This window comes from Ambystoma mexicanum, chromosome 2p, assembly GCF_040938575.1.
Source record: "Ambystoma mexicanum isolate Mex_15411 chromosome 2p, UKY_AmexF1_1, whole genome shotgun sequence".
NCBI lineage: Eukaryota > Metazoa > Chordata > Amphibia > Caudata > Ambystomatidae > Ambystoma > Ambystoma mexicanum.
The window spans coordinates 75,062,950-75,082,295 of NC_090923.1; the positions used below are offsets into that span (position 1 = coordinate 75,062,950).

At 42.9% G+C, this 19,346-nt stretch overlaps 1 protein-coding gene across 3 annotated transcripts in view; it reads left to right on the plus strand.

Moving 5' to 3' along the window:
* The window catches only part of LOC138566223 (laminin subunit beta-1-like), an 882,924-nt gene that overhangs the window by 523,166 nt on the left and 340,412 nt on the right, over positions 1-19,346 (plus strand). For all 3 annotated transcript variants that reach the window (XM_069643284.1, XM_069643285.1, XM_069643283.1), the window contains exons 5-9: positions 13-86; positions 1,554-1,742; positions 6,887-6,950; positions 14,858-15,060; positions 16,371-16,491. In XM_069643284.1, coding sequence (XP_069499385.1) covers positions 13-86; positions 1,554-1,742; positions 6,887-6,950; positions 14,858-15,060; positions 16,371-16,491 — 651 coding nt within the window. The remainder of the gene's footprint in view (positions 1-12; positions 87-1,553; positions 1,743-6,886; positions 6,951-14,857; positions 15,061-16,370; positions 16,492-19,346) is intronic.

The window sequence follows — 19,346 nt, forward strand, 5'->3', positions numbered from 1 at the left end:
ATCGTTTTTCAGGGATGGAATCGGTGAGCATTCGCCTGGACCTGGAAGCCGAGTTTCATTTCACTCACCTGATCATGAAATTTAAGGTAAGCCCAATGTAGTGGGGCAATCGACTGCAGACATGCTGCATTCTTTCCTGTGTGAGATCTTCATAAAATAAATGTATCAAGTCACATAGCTTGTTGATAGTTGCCTTATGCTTATCAGACGTAGCTTATGTATGCATTAATCGAGCAGGGTTTTGCAATGTGGTGCAATGCGTGCAAGCTGATTCAGGGAGCAGCGAACAAGGAGGTACTCACATTTTCTAACAGAGAAAGCATTCAAGGATCTATTGATGCTCTAGAAGCCAAACTATGGCCCATCAGATAAGGTAGAAAAGAGGTATTACCCAAATTGACCTCTTACAATTGACCTTTTGCACAATTGACCTAATTATAGTGGTCCTAGTTGATCTTCTGCACAATTGACCTTTATATTATTTTAGGTATTTTATATATATATTGGGTTGGTTTTGCATTAAAAATAATATAAGGGGATTGGGTGGGGGATTGCATTTTTTTTTGATTGGGTGGGTGGTTGCAGGGGGTTTTCCCCCCGCATATATGTCCTAATTAACCTTTTAAATTAGGTCAATTCTCCTGAGGTCAATTGTGAAAAGGTTAATTAGTATACAACCAGAAAAGAAACCAACGTGATATGAGGCGGCTATTACCAGATGTGTCATGGCTTATAAGAGAGGCGGGAGATAGACCAACAAGCCAACATCCCTGAAAAGATTGCAGTGCTGGGCACAGTCTGTCATACACCGCCCTTTCCAATGCATGAAGCTGCTAGACCCTGTCCTAGTCCCCCCTTGAAAACAATGAATGCACTATAAACCATATAATCTCTGATTTATAATCCCAAGGACACCTTGAGATAATGTCATACCGCGACATATTGGAGATTTGGTGAATGGGTTGGTCTTTGTAGCCTTTTCCAAAGAAATTGTAATGAAAAGGGTTTTGAGGGTGGGAGGCAGTAAGTTTTATTGGGCTGCAAAGGTATAGTGTCCAATTGCAGATGGATCCTGTGTTGGCTTGCTAGTGTCTGGACATGTGTCTAGTTCTGACAGCATTGCATAGGGGTTAAAGGATAGATATATTGAGGCTTATGCAGGGTGTGCACAAGACTTTAAATTCATCTCTGGTTCTGAAGTGAAGGATAAGATAGGGTCAGAATTTTGAGGACCACTATAAATTAAGTTTTGGACCTTCTGCAGATGTCGGAGTAAGATTATAGTAGATTGGGCAGTTTGTGGGATGGTGAAATCACTGGACCAATGCTCTTCTATTCATGTGGAGGGACCCTGCCACTGGTGCAGTGCACCTTGATTTCAAATGGCATTGGAGCGAGTCATACTGTAACCATGTTTTAAAGCTACGCTGGTATCGATTGGGCTATCACTATCTATTGGAATGCTGAGACCTAACATGCCACTGGTCAGGACCTTTGATCCCTCTGAAAGGTGATCAATTTGCACCCTTCTAATGCGATCGTTTCTTTTTCAGACATTCCGTCCGGCAGCAATGTTGATCGAGAGGTCCGTCGATTTTGGACACAGCTGGAAAGTTTACCGTTACTTCTCTTACAACTGCACCAAGATGTTCCCAGGAGTACCCATCCAGACCCTACGGAAGATCGACGATGTCATCTGCGACCCACGCTACTCAGACATCGAGCCCTCGAGTGAGGGAGAGGTCAGGATCCTTCTGGGGGAACGCATCTTCCTTCCCATTCTCCATGCTGCATGTGCACCCCCCGTTTCCTACCCAACTGTTATATTTTGGTGGCTCATACCTTTGACTTCTGCATCCACTGCATTTTGCTGAGCATGATACTACTGTGTGCAAAGTGCCCTTATTCCTTCTCCTGGAACTCTAAGGGGGTAACTGCCTTCTCTCACCAGAGAACTCACGTGCAGAGAAGAGAGGAATAGATTTGCCTGCCCGAACCATAGTGGTCCAATGTTGAGCAGGAATACAATGTTATACTGTTGCTTGTATTGGCAAATAGTATACAAACTGTAACAATAAACAAAAGGGCATGGATGGTGAACCCAACTTTGTAACAGTGTATATTACAATCTAAAAATCCCTGACGTTAGAGTATAAGTTACTCGTGTGCATGTTTTCACAAGTTACCAGTCGCCCTTGTGCCTGTACTTCTTCTTCCTCCTGATCAATGGTCTGAATCCCAGCTCTCTGCTGTCACCTCATACAGAGGATAACTGGATCTAGACAGACAGCTAAAGGGTCTGGCTGGGCAGACCACTAGGCAGTGATGTTCAGGGATGAAGGAGGGTAGGATATTTACACAAGTAGCCCTTTTGGGCCTTGATGACACTCACCCTTTTCCACATGCTTTTGGGTCCACCATATACTCCACTAGTGAGGAGTGGCTGCCAGTAATCCTACATCATTGTGAGGGAGATGTAAGCCATACTCTGGAATGCAAGCATTTCTGGGAACTGCAAACCACAGGTCGACACTGTCACCCTCAGTATCTGAATTTGGTGTTTCCTTAAGCCTGGGACTTGACATATGTTTATATATAAAACGCTTAGGTATGTTTCCTTATGCAATGTATCATTGTTAGATTGTCCTCACCGTACAAATGGCAAAGTGCACCTCTGTGTGCCCTTCCACTTCGACAGCAGCTATCATTTTAACAAACAGAATGAGTACGGTTCTACACGGTTAACTTCACCCTCCACTATCGCAAACATTCAGAAGAATTTCAAGTTACTACTTCACATCCCCCCTCCTCTTCACACAGACCACAGCGGCTCCAGTGTCAAGGAACAGTTAATTACTGGCTCAACGTTTCAGTCTCTAAAGAGCGACACATTGTAGAATGAATACCTGCTCACTAGCTAAAACTAAAAGTAGGTACTGTAATTATGCTACTTTGCAATCTTATGCCATCATGGAGACTCTGCAATAGAACAAAGTTGACAGTTATGCTTCTACAAAGACACATCATAGAGGCCTGTGTCATCTATGGATTAAACTTAGATAATGTACTTATACCGTGCATACTTCTCATTCCATCTGATACAAGTATACTTTTCAAATTCAAAAGAAGACAGTTTCCTTTACATTTAGCCATTTCAATGACCATTAATAAGTCACAGGGACCTTCACCTCCTTCCTGGAAGCGATCAGTGGTATTTCCGATATTTAATAAGGGTAACAGAAGTGACCCTATGAATTACTGACCAATATTGACCTTTAAAATATGCTAGAATAGTTTATGTTACGTCGGGAACAGCTAGTAATAATAAAAGCTTAATGCATGTATCATAATAATTCCTGGCCCAGAACGTGGAACTCCTATCATCTCCCAAGCTTCCGAGTTGACTCCTAATTTACAGAATGCGTTACTCACTCCCACCACCCAGACATCACAATTCTCTGCCACTGCCCAGATTCTGGAATTCACTTCACACCAATCAGGCATAATCTCTCCTCTTCTCTCTCTCCTTTACGCGGATCCGGCTTCTTCACAGCTCTGTGACCTTAAACGAGGAACCAGCGCCCAAGTTCTTGGTGTTCCTTGCCAGAATTCCTGTCTGGAAGACAATAGATTCCTATAAACCATAATTACTGTTATCGCTCTTCCACCTTCAGCGCTGGTGTGGGTGCCAGTGTCAGCCAATCGCCACTGCTTGTTGCAGGCAGTGAAACCATTTATTGAACCTACACACTGAATACAATGATTGTAGGGTGTGTTGTTCTTTATGAACTACTCAGGTGCAACCTAGATTGCAGCAAAGCCAATCGGAAAGAGAAACAAGGGTAGTCTCAATTTTTTTTTTATTCACCACAAATGACATATATTAATGACATATGTTTGGTGGATTTTGCCTAGATTCTACCCATTTGGAGAAATTGGCAATGTTAAGAGTGCAATTTCATGGAACTGGGCAAATCATTGTTCAAAGTGGCACATTCCTAGTAGAGAGCCAGGACAATCCTTTTGTCCTGTTGTCTTGGTTGTTGCCTGGAGAGTCTATAACGCTGACTTCTGAAACCTTCCAAGGAAAGATTACAGTTGACAGATTCATGGTTGAGTTTAGTTGGCATTATCAAATCTCAGCAATTTATGCACAGCTCGGGGCAAATAAATAAGAGATCTGTTTTAAATATCAATTATTTGACCGCAAAGGATAAATCCACTTGCCAGCTAACATAAAGGAATCCATAAGAAAAGTCACACGTGCGTGCAATCCCCAGACACAAGAATACCCATCCGGATGGTGGGTGATTTAGAGTCCCTGGCCATTGTCTACTGCACCCACTCATTCATAACGTGCCACTCTATCCGGTCAAGCTGTTTAGCATTTGCAGACATGTAGGCCACTGCTGAAAACCTGCATCTTCAAATATCCATTCCATTCCCCCTCATCCTCACCAGACTCTGCATGAGTCTACAACACTCAATACGCATGTTGTACAAGAGACTCAATCTGAAGCTTCAACACCCAATTCATGTGTGTGAGAGAGACTTAATTGAAGGCTTTGACACTCAATATACATGGTGTACAAGAAATTCAATCTGAGGCTACAACACCCAATAGGAATGATGTGTGCGAGACTCAATGTGAGGCTATAATATTCAATATACATGGTGTACAAGAGACTCAATCGGATGCTTCAACACCCAATATGAATGATGTGTGTGAGACTCAATCTGATGCTATAACACTTATTTTACAAGGTGTACAAGAGACTCAATCTGAGGCTTCAAAACCCAACCTGCATGGTGTATGTGTGACTCAAACTGAGGCTACAACACCCAATATGAATGATGTGTGTGAGACTCAATATGAGGCTATAACACTCAATATACATGGTGTACAAGAGATCCAATCTGAGGCTTCAACAACCAATATGAATGGTGTGTGTGAGAGACTCAATCGAAGGCTGTGACACTCAATATACATGGTGTACAAGAGACTCAATCTGAGGCTTCAACACTCAATATGAATATTGTGTGTGAGGCTCAATCTGAGGCTATAACTCTCAATATATATGGTATACAAGAGATTCAATCTCAGGCTTCAACGTCCACTAAGAATGATGTGTGTGAGACTCAATCTGAGGCTATAACACTCAAATACATGGTGTAAAAGCTACTCAATCTAAGGCTTCAACACCCAACGTGCATGGTGTATGTGAGACTCAAACTGAGGCTCCAACACCCAACATGAATGGTGCGCGTGAGACTCAATCTAGGGCTCCAACACTCAATATGCATGCTGTACGAGAGATTTTATCTGCGGCTACAACACCCAATGTGCATAATGTACAAAAGACCCACCCTGAGGCTCCAACAACCAATATGTGTGTGTGGGACTCAATTTGAGGCTTCAACACACAATATGCATAGTGTATGTGGGACACAAACCGAGGCTACAACATCCAACATGAATGATAGGTGTGTGACTCAATCTGAGGCTAGAACGCTCAATATATATGGTTTAGGAGGGACTCAATCTGATGCTACAACACCCAATCTTCATGGTGTACAAGAGACTCAATCTGAGGCTACAATACCCAAACCGAGGCTACAACACGAGACTGCATGGTGTATATAAGACACAATCTGAGGCTACCAACACTCAACCTGCATAGTGTACAAGAAACCCAATCTGAGGCTTCAAAACCCAATATGCATGGGGTACATACAACTCATTCTGAGGCTAAAACACCCAACCTTCTTGGTGTACAAGAGGCACACTCTGAGGCTACAACACTCAACCTTCATGGTGTACAAGAGGCACAATCTCGGGCTAGAGCACCCAACCTTCATGGTGTGCCAGAGACTCAGTCTGATGTTCCAACTCCCAACCTTCTTGGTGTACAAGAGGCACACTCTGAGGCTACAACACTCAACCTTCATGGTGTACAAGAGGCACAATCTCGGGCTAGAGCACCCAACCTTCATGGTGTGCCAGAGACTCAGTCTGATGTTACAACTCCCAACCTGCATGGTGTACAAAAGGCTCAATTGGAGGTTACAACATCCTACATGAATGGTGTATGTGAATGTCAATCTGTGTTTACAACAAACAACCTGCATGGTGTACGAGATACGCAATCTGAGACTACAACACCCAACCTGAACTGTGAACATGAGATTCAATCTGATGCTACACACCAAACTTGCATGGTGTACCTGAGACTCAATCTGAGGGTTCAATATCCAATCTGGTCATCTGAAGGGGATGCCAGATAAAGTACTATACCCCTCCCTCTTGATGTACAAGTGACACCCACTAAGGTTCAGTACCCAAGCTTCGGTGGGATTGATTCTAATGATCGATCCTGTTCATTTTTTGTATTTGATTTGCAAGGAGTTCTCATATGATATCCCATGGTCCTGTGGCTCTACATGCCGGATTCCTCCCACTCCCAAATGCTGTAATTGCAGATGGTCAGATAGCACAGCAAGCTAAGCGCTCACCACTGATATCAGTGCATAGCCTGCTGTGGCAGCTTTGAATCCCGGCACGGTCAGCTCAACCTTTCATCCCTCCGAGGTCGATACATTGAGTACCACTCTGTGGCATAATAATGTCATCTGTTATTTCAGTGCTCTGAGACCTATGGGTGTGTAGCGCTATAGAAGAAATACAGTATTATTGTAAGTTGCCCCTTGGTACTCAATACATTGTCCTTGGAATGATAATAGGCGGAGCCAGCCCTGCTAAATTCAAACACGTGACTGAAAGTACCAAACAGTGAGCACTTCATATCTCTCGCCAAACTCCTCAAGAGAGAGGCTTGCACTCTTAAAAACACAGTGTAATAAAATCAAATATTTGTCTTGCTTCTAGGTGATTTTCAAAGTTCTGGACCCAGCCATCAAGGTGGAGGACCCCTACAGCATTGAAATCCAAGGTACAGTTCCAGCAGTAACTGCCAACACACATTGACGTGTGGCATCAGAGGATGCTGGGACACGGTGTGGGCAGCAGAGCACACACCTACCCGGTGCTTCCTCTGGTCCAGTAGCAATGCCTGAGTGATTTAGGTGCTGTCGTGGTATGCGGACACATCTAGCCTGCCCTGGATGTCAACATATAGCGTTTTGCATTTCTGGTCCTGCAGTTTATTTGTGTCCCAGAATGCAGTAGGCTGCCTTGAACCAGAGTGTGATAGACAGTGTGATATGTGTCACGCGACTGCTTGGTTTCTATGTGCTCACTCACACAGGCTTGCTCTTGTGCACCTCTTCTCTTTTAAAAACAGCTGCCATCTTGCACATTTGATGACATTTGACCAGCTTGTTGAAAATGAGGTGAACATTGGGAAGTAAAATAAAGTTTTATCAGAAGACATACATTTGGAAAAAAGATCGAGGCTAAAAAATGTGCTGTGAAAAGCAATTCATCTAATGAACCATCATTGATGCGCTGATGTATGGCACATATAGAGACCATCTTTAAAGGCCCCAGGTGCAGATGAAAGGAGTAAGGAACATGCAGTGCCCCCACTGGGTGAAGGGGAGATGAGGAGGGGGAGGAAATAAGGGGACATTGCGGGGTTGTTTATTTCAGGGTTCCCTTGTTAACTGTGTCAAGTAAACCCATGATAAACATATATCTGGAAACTTTTTTTATAACTTTAAATTAAAGTTGGGATTAGTTTATTTCCTCGCAACTTTGAGTGGGAAATTCATTGTAAGTAATGCATTAAGGGTTTACTTCTTATTTTTCAGGAGGATAAGCATTTCTAAATGTGTAAATAGAAATACAACATGGCAAAGGTTAGTGCAGGCCATCTGCTCGAGGAAAACATGTAACATCTGGGCACTACCGAATGAAGCTAGGGGGAATAGAACACGACAGATTGCAAACCCCATTGGTAGTGCCGCGTGGATTAGGTTTCTGGAGAACCGTAATATAGCAACTGAATGTGAGGAAACAACGTTGGCAAGTAAAATACAATCTGAACTCACTATAGATATCTCCTATGACTCAATCTTGTCCGAGATCACATTGTTGAAATCTTCTAGGGCCCAGGACCTAACGGACTGGCCAATGTTGTAATTAAGAGCCATCCTGACTTTTGGGCTACTTTACTCAACATCTTGTTTGCGGAGATATTGAGTGTAGGTAAGGTCCCGTGCTCCTGGCAGTCGGCGATTTTAATACCAATATTCAAAATGGGAAATCGCCTGGATCCTAATAACTACAGATTACTCTCTATGCTCGATACCACCAGTAAAGTATTTGGCTATGGGTAGATAGATCTAACATCTTCTGCAGGTTTCAATGCGGTTTCAGGCAAGGTTATTCCACCACCCATAACCTTTTGGTTATGGACATTATGCGCAGTGGGGCACGACAGAATGGACAACCTCCCCTGTACGCTCTCTATGTCGATTTCAAGGCGGCATTTTATACTATTCCTAGAGGGAAATTATGGATAAAGCTACAAAAACTAGGCTGCCCAGAAGATCTCCTGTACTCTCTCAGGTTATTACATCAGAATACTAAAGTGAAATTAAAATTAGACCAGGAAGGCCATATGACTGATAAAGTCTTACAGAACAGAGGGGTTAAACAGGGGTGTGTGACTGCCCCCTTAGTGTACAATTTATATGTACATGATATACCTCTGACAATAGCCTTGGCTAATAATTGCTCTCCGAGCATTGGCAAAACACCTTGCTCGGTTCTTGCATATGCTGATGCTTTAGTGATCTTTGATCACACCATTAGTGGATTACGTCGATCAGCCCTAGCCCTTTGGGAATACTCTGGAAACAATGGCCTCGCTATTAATGTAGAGAAAACTCACGTGATAAGATATACAAGTAAAAGAACTACACGTGTTAAGTTCTATATTAATAGCGTTGAAATTGCATATGTTCCTGTGTATAGATACCTTGGAATCGATTTACAACCCAAAGGTGAATATCTTATATGCAAGCGTAATCGTATGATAAGAGCAGCTCAAATTACAGTCCTCTTCAAAAGTTTCACAATAAAACAGGGAGGCTACGCCCTTTGGGGAACTTGCCACCTATATTTCCAAGTATTCTCTCCTATGATGGAGTATGGATTAGAAGCACTGATTCAACTGGAGCTGAACTGGTTACAACTGATTGAGGGAAAATATTGGAGGAAGGTATTGGGACTCCTGACCTGTATCCCAATGGCTCTTCTAAGACTTGAGCTCGGACTGATATCTTTAAAAGCATTGGTCTTGAAAAAGAGAGTAGGGCTATATTTAAAAATGGTGAATGGAACGGGAAATGCTCTATTGACGACAGTTGCCCTGGAAATGAATAAAGAAAGTTCTACCTGCCAAATGGCAAACCAGATGGAACAACTGCTGAGGGACATCTGTTGGTCACACCGACCAGAGCCGTACACGGAGGAAATGCAGGTTGTATTGGGTAGACGGGTAGAGCTATGGGACTGGCTGGAGAACTACGAACATCTCCGCAAGCTGAGAAGGTATAATTTTGTGCAATCTAGGCTATACACATTCAAGAAGCCGCAACAATATTTGATGCTATGCCCGTCCAACAGGCTTAGAAGATGTATACTTCTATTAAGATTAAAGATTAGAACATCTTCCCATCAAGATGATTACGGGGATGATAGACAAGATACCTAAAGAACAGCGATTCTGTCGCCTCTGCAAGAAGCAGGAATTACTTGAAACAGCTAAGCATGTCCTCACTGAATGCCATGCAATGGTGGGTGACATAAAATATTACCTTGGAAATTATGAACACAACTGGGATACTATAGGCGAGATGTCATTTTGGAACCATTGTGTTAATACCGAAAGTATGCAGCTATTAACTGCACTCTATAATGTGTGGCTGAAGGTGGAAGTCAAACTGGGTGTATCATTATGAGGCCTGTTATGATATACACAGGTCAAGCTGGCATATGGAGAGTGTGCCAATGAAGAATGAGGACAATATGCCATATAATACGTCAAAGCTAAGAGATAAAGGGCCTCATTACACGGAAGGCGGTAATGGTTAACGGCCACCGTTAATGGTAACGGTGACCGTTAACCATTACCGCCTTACTACGAGGTCCCTTAGCGGGTTGGAGCTTTAACGCCTGCTTTTTGCAGGCGTTAAAAACCAACCCGCTAAGGGACCTCGGAGCTAATTACGGCGGCCCTATGGGGCAGAAATGGGAATGGGGAAGGGCAATGGCGGAAGGGGGATTTACCGCCCCTCCAACCTTGGAATGGGGCGGTAAACCCTAATAGCGCCATGGCTCACCGCCTTCCGTGTAATGAGGCCCAAAGACTATTGTTGTGGGGTGTTTAATTTGATTTTGATATAAAATGCATATTTTATGTAGATTTTTATATTTTTTATTTTCTTTAATGTATATATATACGGTTTGTTTTTATGTCACTATATTATTATGTTTTTATGTCACTATATGTAGTTTAAAATGATGAATATGTGTAAAGTTTATTTAAACTAAATCACATTAAATATATTTTAAAAAGTTAAATGTGTAACAGTACTAAAAAAAAGTTATAGAACATTTATATGCACAAGTAAAACATAATATTGGGATTTTGTTGCTGCCAACAAAGTAAGTGAAAAATCCAAAGTAACTTTAGTATTTTCTTTTTTTGGGTTGGCACAGGGCAGCTAGGCACAAAGAACATGACATTTATTTGTATTTTGTTTTATTTTAAAGTCACCGTTTTGATGTAGTTGGGATTTAAATGGATGTACATTATTTTCTAATTTCTGGGAATACATTAATTCCATGTGAAAGTTATGCTCCCAACATTGACAATAACAATGAGAATGAGATGAAATTGAAAAGAATATTCTGCATTTTCCGAATTTAAGTGATAGCACAAAATCACTGATGGGAATCCGCCCATGTACTGTAGACAGAAAGTGACAGCCTCAAAAAAGAAATGTACTGCAGGTTCCTTTCTGGTCTTCCTGCACCCTTCCCTCTCCTCCGTCCAACCTTCCCCTCTTTCCATCATTTGAGTATCAGGTCTCATCTTTTACAAAGCCCTTTTCGAGGACCTTTCTTTTGATCTATCTCCCCCTTGGGCCTCTTCATTCTTTCTGCAATGGCCTTCATCTCTTACTTTCTTCTCTTCTTCCACTTGATGCTCCTTTCATTCTCCCTGGTGACGTCAACCTCGATCTGTCCTTCACCCATTCAGCCATTCCACTTCTCGCTACTCTTGACTCATACCATCTTGCTCCTGTGCCCCCTCCTTCTTCCCATATCTTTGGTTAATCTTTGGACCTCATCTTCTCTTCCCCGCTTGCTCTTTCTTCAGTCTCAGCCCTGCCGGTCTATCTTTCTGACCACTTTCTCCTTTCTTTTTCACTTATTCCTCCTCACTCTTCCCCTTTTCCTTCCTCGTCTTGTTTATTCCTTCACTGTGACCTTCGGTCTTTCTACACGTCCCTATTCATCTCTTTTCTAACATCTTCTCTTCCCTCATTGGATATTCTTGCATCATTCTCGGTCAACTCCTTTTCCTCATTACTATCAACTTCTATTCCTGCTACGCTTTATCCTCTCTATTCCTCTTGCTCTTTCTTTCCATCTTGCAAGCCTCCTCAGCCCTGGCTCTTCCTTGTCTGCGTCGTTATTTGCGTTGCGCTGAACGCCACAGGAGGAAATCTCTAACCCCTTCCGACCTTCTCAATCTCTCTTCTCTCCATGCTATGACGCTGCTCTTCTTCTTGCTAAACAACACTTATTCACCAACCTTCTTAACTCTCAATTCCTCCTATCCTTGTCATTTATTCCAGGTCCTTAACTGCATTCTCTCTCCCTCCACTCCTGATTCATCTCTTTCGTGGCCTCTGACCTTTCCTCTTACTTTTCTTCCAAAGTCACCCTTCTTTGTTTATCTATTTCCGTGTCTTGCTCTTCCCGCCTCTTCCCTCTCTGGCTCCTAATCCCTGCTCCCTCTTTTATTTTCCTTTCCCCCCCTCTCTCCTGCCAACATCTCCTGTTTTCTTCCGAAGCCCACCCTACAGCTTCTACCTCTGCCCATTCCTTCGCTTTTATCCCAAACGTCTATCCGTGTCTCTTCATGCGTGGCTCTACTTTCCTACTTTCCCTACCTCATTCAAGCATGATTTATTCTTCCTGTTCTTAAACAACCTTCCATGGATCCTTCTCTCTCATCCAAATACCGACCTATTTCACTTTAATCTTTTCTAGCCAAACCGCTCAAGTGCATCATCTATTCTCAGGTTTCTACTCATGTCAACAATCTATATCTGCTTCCCGTCCCCTCCATTCCTCTAAAACTGCTCTTCTCTTTGTTTGGACGCACTTCTTTCTGCTCGCCAGCCTAAACAATCATCTCTCTTGGTTCTACTCGATCTGTCAGCCGCTTTTGACACCTTTTACCGCTCTCTTCTTCTTCAATCCCTTCTATCTCTCGGCCCCGTGGTTCTGATCTACAGTGGTTTCCCTCCTATCCCTCCAATCGCACATACTCGGTATCCTATGCCGACCTTACCTCTCCTACACTTCCTCTCCCGTGTGCTAAGCCCCAGGGATATGACCTGGCTCAAATGCTTTTCTCCCTCTACACAACCCCTCGTGCTTCTCTTGTCTCCTTCTTTGGCCTTTCCCATCTTCTTTAATGTGATGATACCGAGCTTTTTCTTTCATTTTCTTCATTTTCACTGACTATTCACTCTGCTCTCACCACCTGCCTTCTTGCTATTCAGTCTTGGATGTCAGCTCATCTCCATTTTAATCCCTCCAAGACTGCCATTACTGTGCCCTCTCCCCTTTCTCCTCCTTTTATCTCTTTTCGCATTTCTTCATTTCCTATTTCTTGCTCTGCCCCTAATCTTGATGTTGTTCTTGATTCTTCCCTTTCCTTCTCCTCTCATTTATCTACACATTCCTGCTCCGGTCGGTTTCATCTTTTTAATATCCAAAAGGCTAGACCTTTTCTTTCCTTTCTAGCTACCAAAATTCTTGTTTCGTCTCTTATTTTCTCCCGTCTCTTCTACTGTTCTTCTCTTCTCTCTGTCCTCCCGGCTACTCACTTCTCTCCCCTTCGTTCCATCTACAATTCCGCTAGACGTCTCCTTTTTTCTCTATCCTCCCTCGACTCTATTGCCCCTGCTCTTGCCTCACTTCACTGGCTCCCTTTCGAATCACGTATACTCTTTAATTTCTTCTGCTGGGTCTTTAAATGTCTTCATAATCTTGCACCTTCTTAGCTTTCCTCTCTTAATTCTTTCTATGTCCCATCTGGCTCTCTTCGCTCTGAAACTCTTTTTTCTTACTGTTCCTTGTCCCCCTTGGGCTAACTCCTGTTTCTGTTCTTTCTCTCTTGCCCACAAACACTGGAAGGCGCTTCCTCTCGCCCTATGATTTCTCTCTTCTTACCTGCTTTCCGCTCACACCTAAAAATTCACTTGCTTTCTAGTTAAATTGTGTACCCTTTCATTCCTGTAATGCGCTTTGGCGTATAGCGCTATGTACATAAAAATACAATCAAAATCAAATCAAACAACAAATGCAGTAAAAATACCCCTGAATAGCTGAAACATGGTACACAAATGTGGGGTATTCCTGAAATATATATATTTATTTAATAATGGATCAACATTTTGTAATTAAAAGTCACATAAACAAAAATAAATAAACCCAAATAAAACAATAATGAAATCATTCAATACATAAAATAAAAATTCAGTAAGTGAGTAACAGAACCATTAAATAATAGAAGTGGCATAATTTAAAAAGTGTTTTAATTAGTTCTGCTTAATAACAATAATAATAATTATTACTATGCAATGTTCTAGCCAATGTAGTAAAGAAGCGCTTGCAAACCTTTTTTTGTAAAGTTGGTGTTGGTTGTTAAAAGAATTCTAATTAATTTACTAAATTAAAATTATTTCAATTTGAACACCTTTAATTGGAATAACTGGAAATATGCTGAGATTAAATAATGCATGAGCTTTCAAAGTCACTCAGTTTCTTCATCAGACGATAAAAAGCAAAAGTGAGGGAAATGTTACAGTGAAGAGAGTTTAGCGCCAAAAACGGACACGTAAGGAGCGAAGCGCTATGATCAATTTCTCTTAAATCCACAATCTGCACAACAGAACCGGTAACTTGCAGCAAAGCAAAGCTGCTTAAAGAACGCTAGCATTTAAAATAAATGTGTATGCAACAATTTGAATATGTGTGTTTTTTTCTGAACATTTGCTATGCCTAATTAAAGAAGGTCAGTCTTTTTTTTCTTTCCGAACAGGTGAGGAATGATTCCTAAAGCAGAACCTAATGAATTTGAAAATATGTATATTTCGGTTCTTAGTAGAACTGTATAAAAGTTCAGGGTTTTAGCCCCGAGAAGAAGCGTGCATTCATTTGCCAAGTAAAACTCTGTTGTTGCAAATATTTTCACCAACGCTCACCCTTGTTAAATCCGGGTTGCCTATTCTGAAGGCCCAGTACTGAATACATTACTTTTAGAAGACGCACCGGTAAATGTGAGCCTTTATTTAAAGCTCTAAACATATAATTGAGAGGATAGCTCAGGGGCAAAAAGCTGTGTCATAAATGGAAAACAGCGCAGAGCAATACCGGTTCGTATCCTCAGCCCCACCCTCCAGTGAAAATTTTAAATCTAAAAATGCTGCTATGAACATAGCAGTTATCCTAAAGTGAGAGCAAAGGTGAGGCTGGAGGCTGTGAGGTTGAAGCAAGGTGGAACAGGCTAAGTTCACTCCACATGTACCCCCGTTGTCGAGGCACCTGGTTTTCTATTACACTAATGCCAAGTTTTGTCGCCACCAGAGCTTCTTCAGATCACCAACCTGAGGATAAACTTCACCAAACTGCACACCTTGGGCGACAACCTGCTGGACCAGCGGGTGGAAGTTCTCCAGAAGTATTACTACTCGGTGTTCGAGCTGGTGGTCCGGGGGAGCTGCTTCTGCTACGGCCACGCATCCGAATGCTCACCCGTCGAGGGCGTGATAGGAGGGGTGGAAGGCATGGTAAGAATAGGATGCAGGTCAATTTCAGTTGCCCTCAGTCATTTCATGTCAGTTATGCGTGTTTCTTCTAGGATTTCTGGTACTTGTAGTCCAGCAATGATACAATAAAAACTTAAATAACTGCTACCAGGCTGCAGCGAGACATCCAGGACTGGCTAAATTGCTGACATCTGACATAGGAAAATCCCACATCTATGTATCTGAAGCTTTGTACGGGGAGGTTATGATAAAGTTATTTTGGAGGTCAATTTCAGGAGGATAGCTCAGGGGCAACGTGCTCACCTTGGAAACAAGACGTTGCAGAGCAACACAGGTTCGATCCCTGGGTCCGCGCGTAGAAACCTCTGGGTATTAAGCGTGTTATAAATAACCAAATAAAAAAAATACAAAATAAAATAAAGCTCTAATGACTGCAGGGGTTCCTGATAGTGTTGCGTAGGCTCCTCTGCCATATGATTTCCAGTGGCACTGGCCACATAGAATTCATACATTCCACAGCAGGCCTGGACTACAACAGGACTCCAAGTCAGCACATAAGCATTGCTCTGCTCATGGGCTTTTGTTTGCCAATCTAATGCATTGGGGGAGTCGTAGTGTTGCTTGATATTAGAGGGAACACAAAAAACTACAGGTTTGGATATGTGAACTCGGTAAGGTACCTCACATAGGGTAAGGCTGGAAGAATGAGACTTTAACTTCTTTCTTGTTGGAACCTATCCTAGCAGATTACATTTGCTGGGTGTGGAACCGCTTGCTTAATTACAAACACATGACTCAAAGAGCAGGATCAGAACTAAGTAGCAAGAACAGCCCGCGACAGCTAAAAGGATTAAGGGATTACCGATACCATGTCTGAGAGGCTTTCTCAGTATGAGCCTGTCCCAACCCCCAGACATAACATCCCAGCCACAGGGAGACCTGTGCAGTCTGAGCACTGCTTGCCCTGCAAATATAATGGACTACAAGGAACCTGGAAAGTGTGTCAAGTCCAGTGTATCTAGAACAGCGGTCTGCAACCTGCGCTCTCCCGATGTGTTGGACTACAATTCCCATGATCCATCGCCATTGACCATGCTGGATACTGCTGATGGGGGTTGAAGTCCAAAACCTTTGGAGAGCCAAAGGCTGCAGGATCCTGAGCTAGAAGGATGGGACCCCACATTTGATTGCCTGCACCAGCTGTACCAGCCTCCCAATTTCCCTAGCCGGCCAATAAAAACTCCAGATGCAAAACCCGGAGGCATGAAAGATGCTTTCTTGAAATTGAAATAATGTCCAATATGTCTAGTAAAATGACTCCTGTTTTACAGATCCATGGCAGATGTGTGTGCAAACACCACACCAAAGGCTTGAACTGCGAACACTGCAAGGACTTCTACCACGACCTGCCCTGGAGACCAGCAGAGCCGGATAATCCACACACCTGCAAACGTAAGAGCGCTGCGGGGTACACAACTGGAAGACAGCGCTGCAGACATATGCATTTTATAATGCAAAATATCAAAATACTCACCCAGTGGGGGGTCATCAAGGGAGAATAGCACAGAAAAAGTCAAAACAAAATGTGTTGCCGCATTTAAGGTCTTCTAGCGGAGGGGAAACACCTTGGTTCCTCTTATGTTATCCAATATTTATACTGTGCCCATCACCACCGTAGAGGTCTTACAGTGCCCGGCCTTGTCCGAAAGGTGGCATATTGTGTCTCTGCCAGGGTGTCGCTTAAATCAGAAGAAGGCAAGAGCGGGAATCGCTGATCCAGGCTCATGGATTCCGTGATGACATTAAGAAAGTCCGACCATGTTATGTTATGTTATGCTAAAGGACCTGCTTCCCCCTCTTTAACCTGTATCCCATGCCTGTAATCCCCTGTAATCCCTCCCTCCATGTTGTCCCCCTTAAACCTCCATCCTTCTATGGGATCCATAGTATTGCACCCTGTTTCTGTATCCCCCTTTGTTGAAGAGCTGGTTTGGGCTATATGAACCCCAGGGCTTACACATACATACAAATACAATAATCTGTTATCGCTTATTGATTTCAAAATTTAAAAGATGAATTATTCAAAAGTTACTCTGTTACCTTCTTCATCATAAAAGGCATTTTTATTGGCTCGGAGATAGGCCCATACTTAGCTCTAAAATGTAGTAATTATGTGGCATGTCATTATGTAGTTAAAAGAGCAAGACCCCTTAATGATATGGACACAATGTACAAACTGTTTGCCCATCGTGGTAGCCTATAGACTGTTCAGCCTATGCAATGTGGCATGGGGGCAGTCCTATGTATGCCAGTGGTGAGATGCAGGCACATTTTTAGGAATCACTGAAGTTATATCCATATTAATTTGACACATGTATATGTCACCTAGTTCCTGCACCGAAGACAGAATAGAATGTATTGCCAGATCCTAAATGAGGAAGTGTGTGTATACAAAAGACCAATAAAGTTATGGTGGTTTTAAAAAAGGCTAGAAAAACCTTTCACCTGAAATGTGAAAGTAGCATAATACATTTGCTTCTAGCCACGCATTACACAACGCCACCTAGCAGCCGTCGCTGGAAGTTCACCTTCAGTTCAGAGCCACATCAGCAAGGCATTGTGGGTATGCAAATAATCCCAAATGCAAGCCTTTTGCTCCAGGATATTGCAGTTGCCGTACTGGGCAGTTCCACTTTATACATAGCTTCATCAACACAAAACAGACATTTCTCACGTACGTAACACTTTCACCCTTATTAGGGATCATCAGTGAAGTATTGTCATGCTAACGTTGCACTGGAGCATGTTTACAAAACAACAATAAAGTTATAGTGGGTTTAAAAAGGCATAAAAAAACCCTTTTATCTAAAATGTGAAAGTATGATAATGCATTTGAGTCAAGTCACACATGCCACAATGCCACCTAGTAGTCATCGCTGGAAATTCACCTCCAGTTCAGAGCCACATCAGAAAGGCATTGTGGTTATGCAAATTAGCCCAAATGCAAGCCGTGTGTCAGTCTTAGGGAGCAGTGCAAACAATGAGCCGGCAAAGAGTAGAGCCGGGCACCCAATAAGATTTTGAAGTGGGAGCATTTTCTCCCTTTTTTAAAATTAGGAGTAGTATTTTTTAGGGAGTGAAAGGTAATTCTCATTCCAAGTTTTGTAGGTGAGCCTAGATATATTTTAAAAGAGAGATCCCTTTGTACTTAACTCCATGCTTCTTTGCACCCAGTAATTCAGGCACACTACAAGATGCCATTGTACCTTAAAGTTCCTTTTTCAGATCAGAGAATAATTCTATTAAAGCTCCTACCTGTGGGACTGCTCTGCTGATACAACTATTCCAAACAAATCTGTGGAGCTGTGCAGGTGGCAGAATAGGTGGGAGGAGGGCAGGCTCCTACGTGTCTGTTGTCTTCCTATTTTCTACTGGGAGTATTTTTACTCCCATTGTTTGCTGGAAGTATTTGACTATTTTAGGGAGTGTAATTATCCATAGGGCTGAGTAGACCGCACTGTTGTTGCAGTCTGTCATGACTATGCGGCGCAGTCTTGAATGCATTATCCACAAGGCTGGCATTTTACATGCAGGCAGCTCAAAGAGACCTGGTGTTTATATGCTGCATGGTGGGGCCAGTTGTTGCTAGGTGCATGCTGAGGTGTGTGCTTCCTACACTTCATACTGTGGCCGGTGGACAGTAGGCAGAGTTGTGTAACTGGTGATGACTAAGCTGAGAAATAAGACCAGTGGGTTCAAGGCCACACAGTGGGGTTTCTGGCCACTAAGGTTTGTTCCAGGTCTCACACAGCTAGGTTCCTGTGCTGGGGCCTGTGATCACAAGTCTACATTTTGCTGCCACCAGTAGTTGTGCAACTCAACTGGTCCTGTGGGTGCCGTGATGTAATTGATGGTGTCATCACTCCTTTCCTAGAAATGACCTCTCCCCATGTGGCCAGGTGATGGCAGCCGCTACCTGATCCTGACCCTGGGGGTGGCTATATGAGGGAGGATCACATGGGGGAGGTAATCCTCAGGGGAGTGACACTACATCATCGTCCGAGACATGGTATCCCCTTTTTCTTTTGGGGATACCCTCTCCATTCCCCATGCCTTAATGGGATATTGTCAACACAAACTGACTTCCTTTTCGAGGCTCCTGAGAATACTTGTCCATACTCTGTATACAAGTCAACATGAACTGACTTCTGTTTCCCTGAATACAAACATACTGTAACAAGGAAGCTGAGCCAAGGAATGAAGATCAATGAAGGCCAGGAACACAAGCTGCGCTCTAGTGGTTGCAG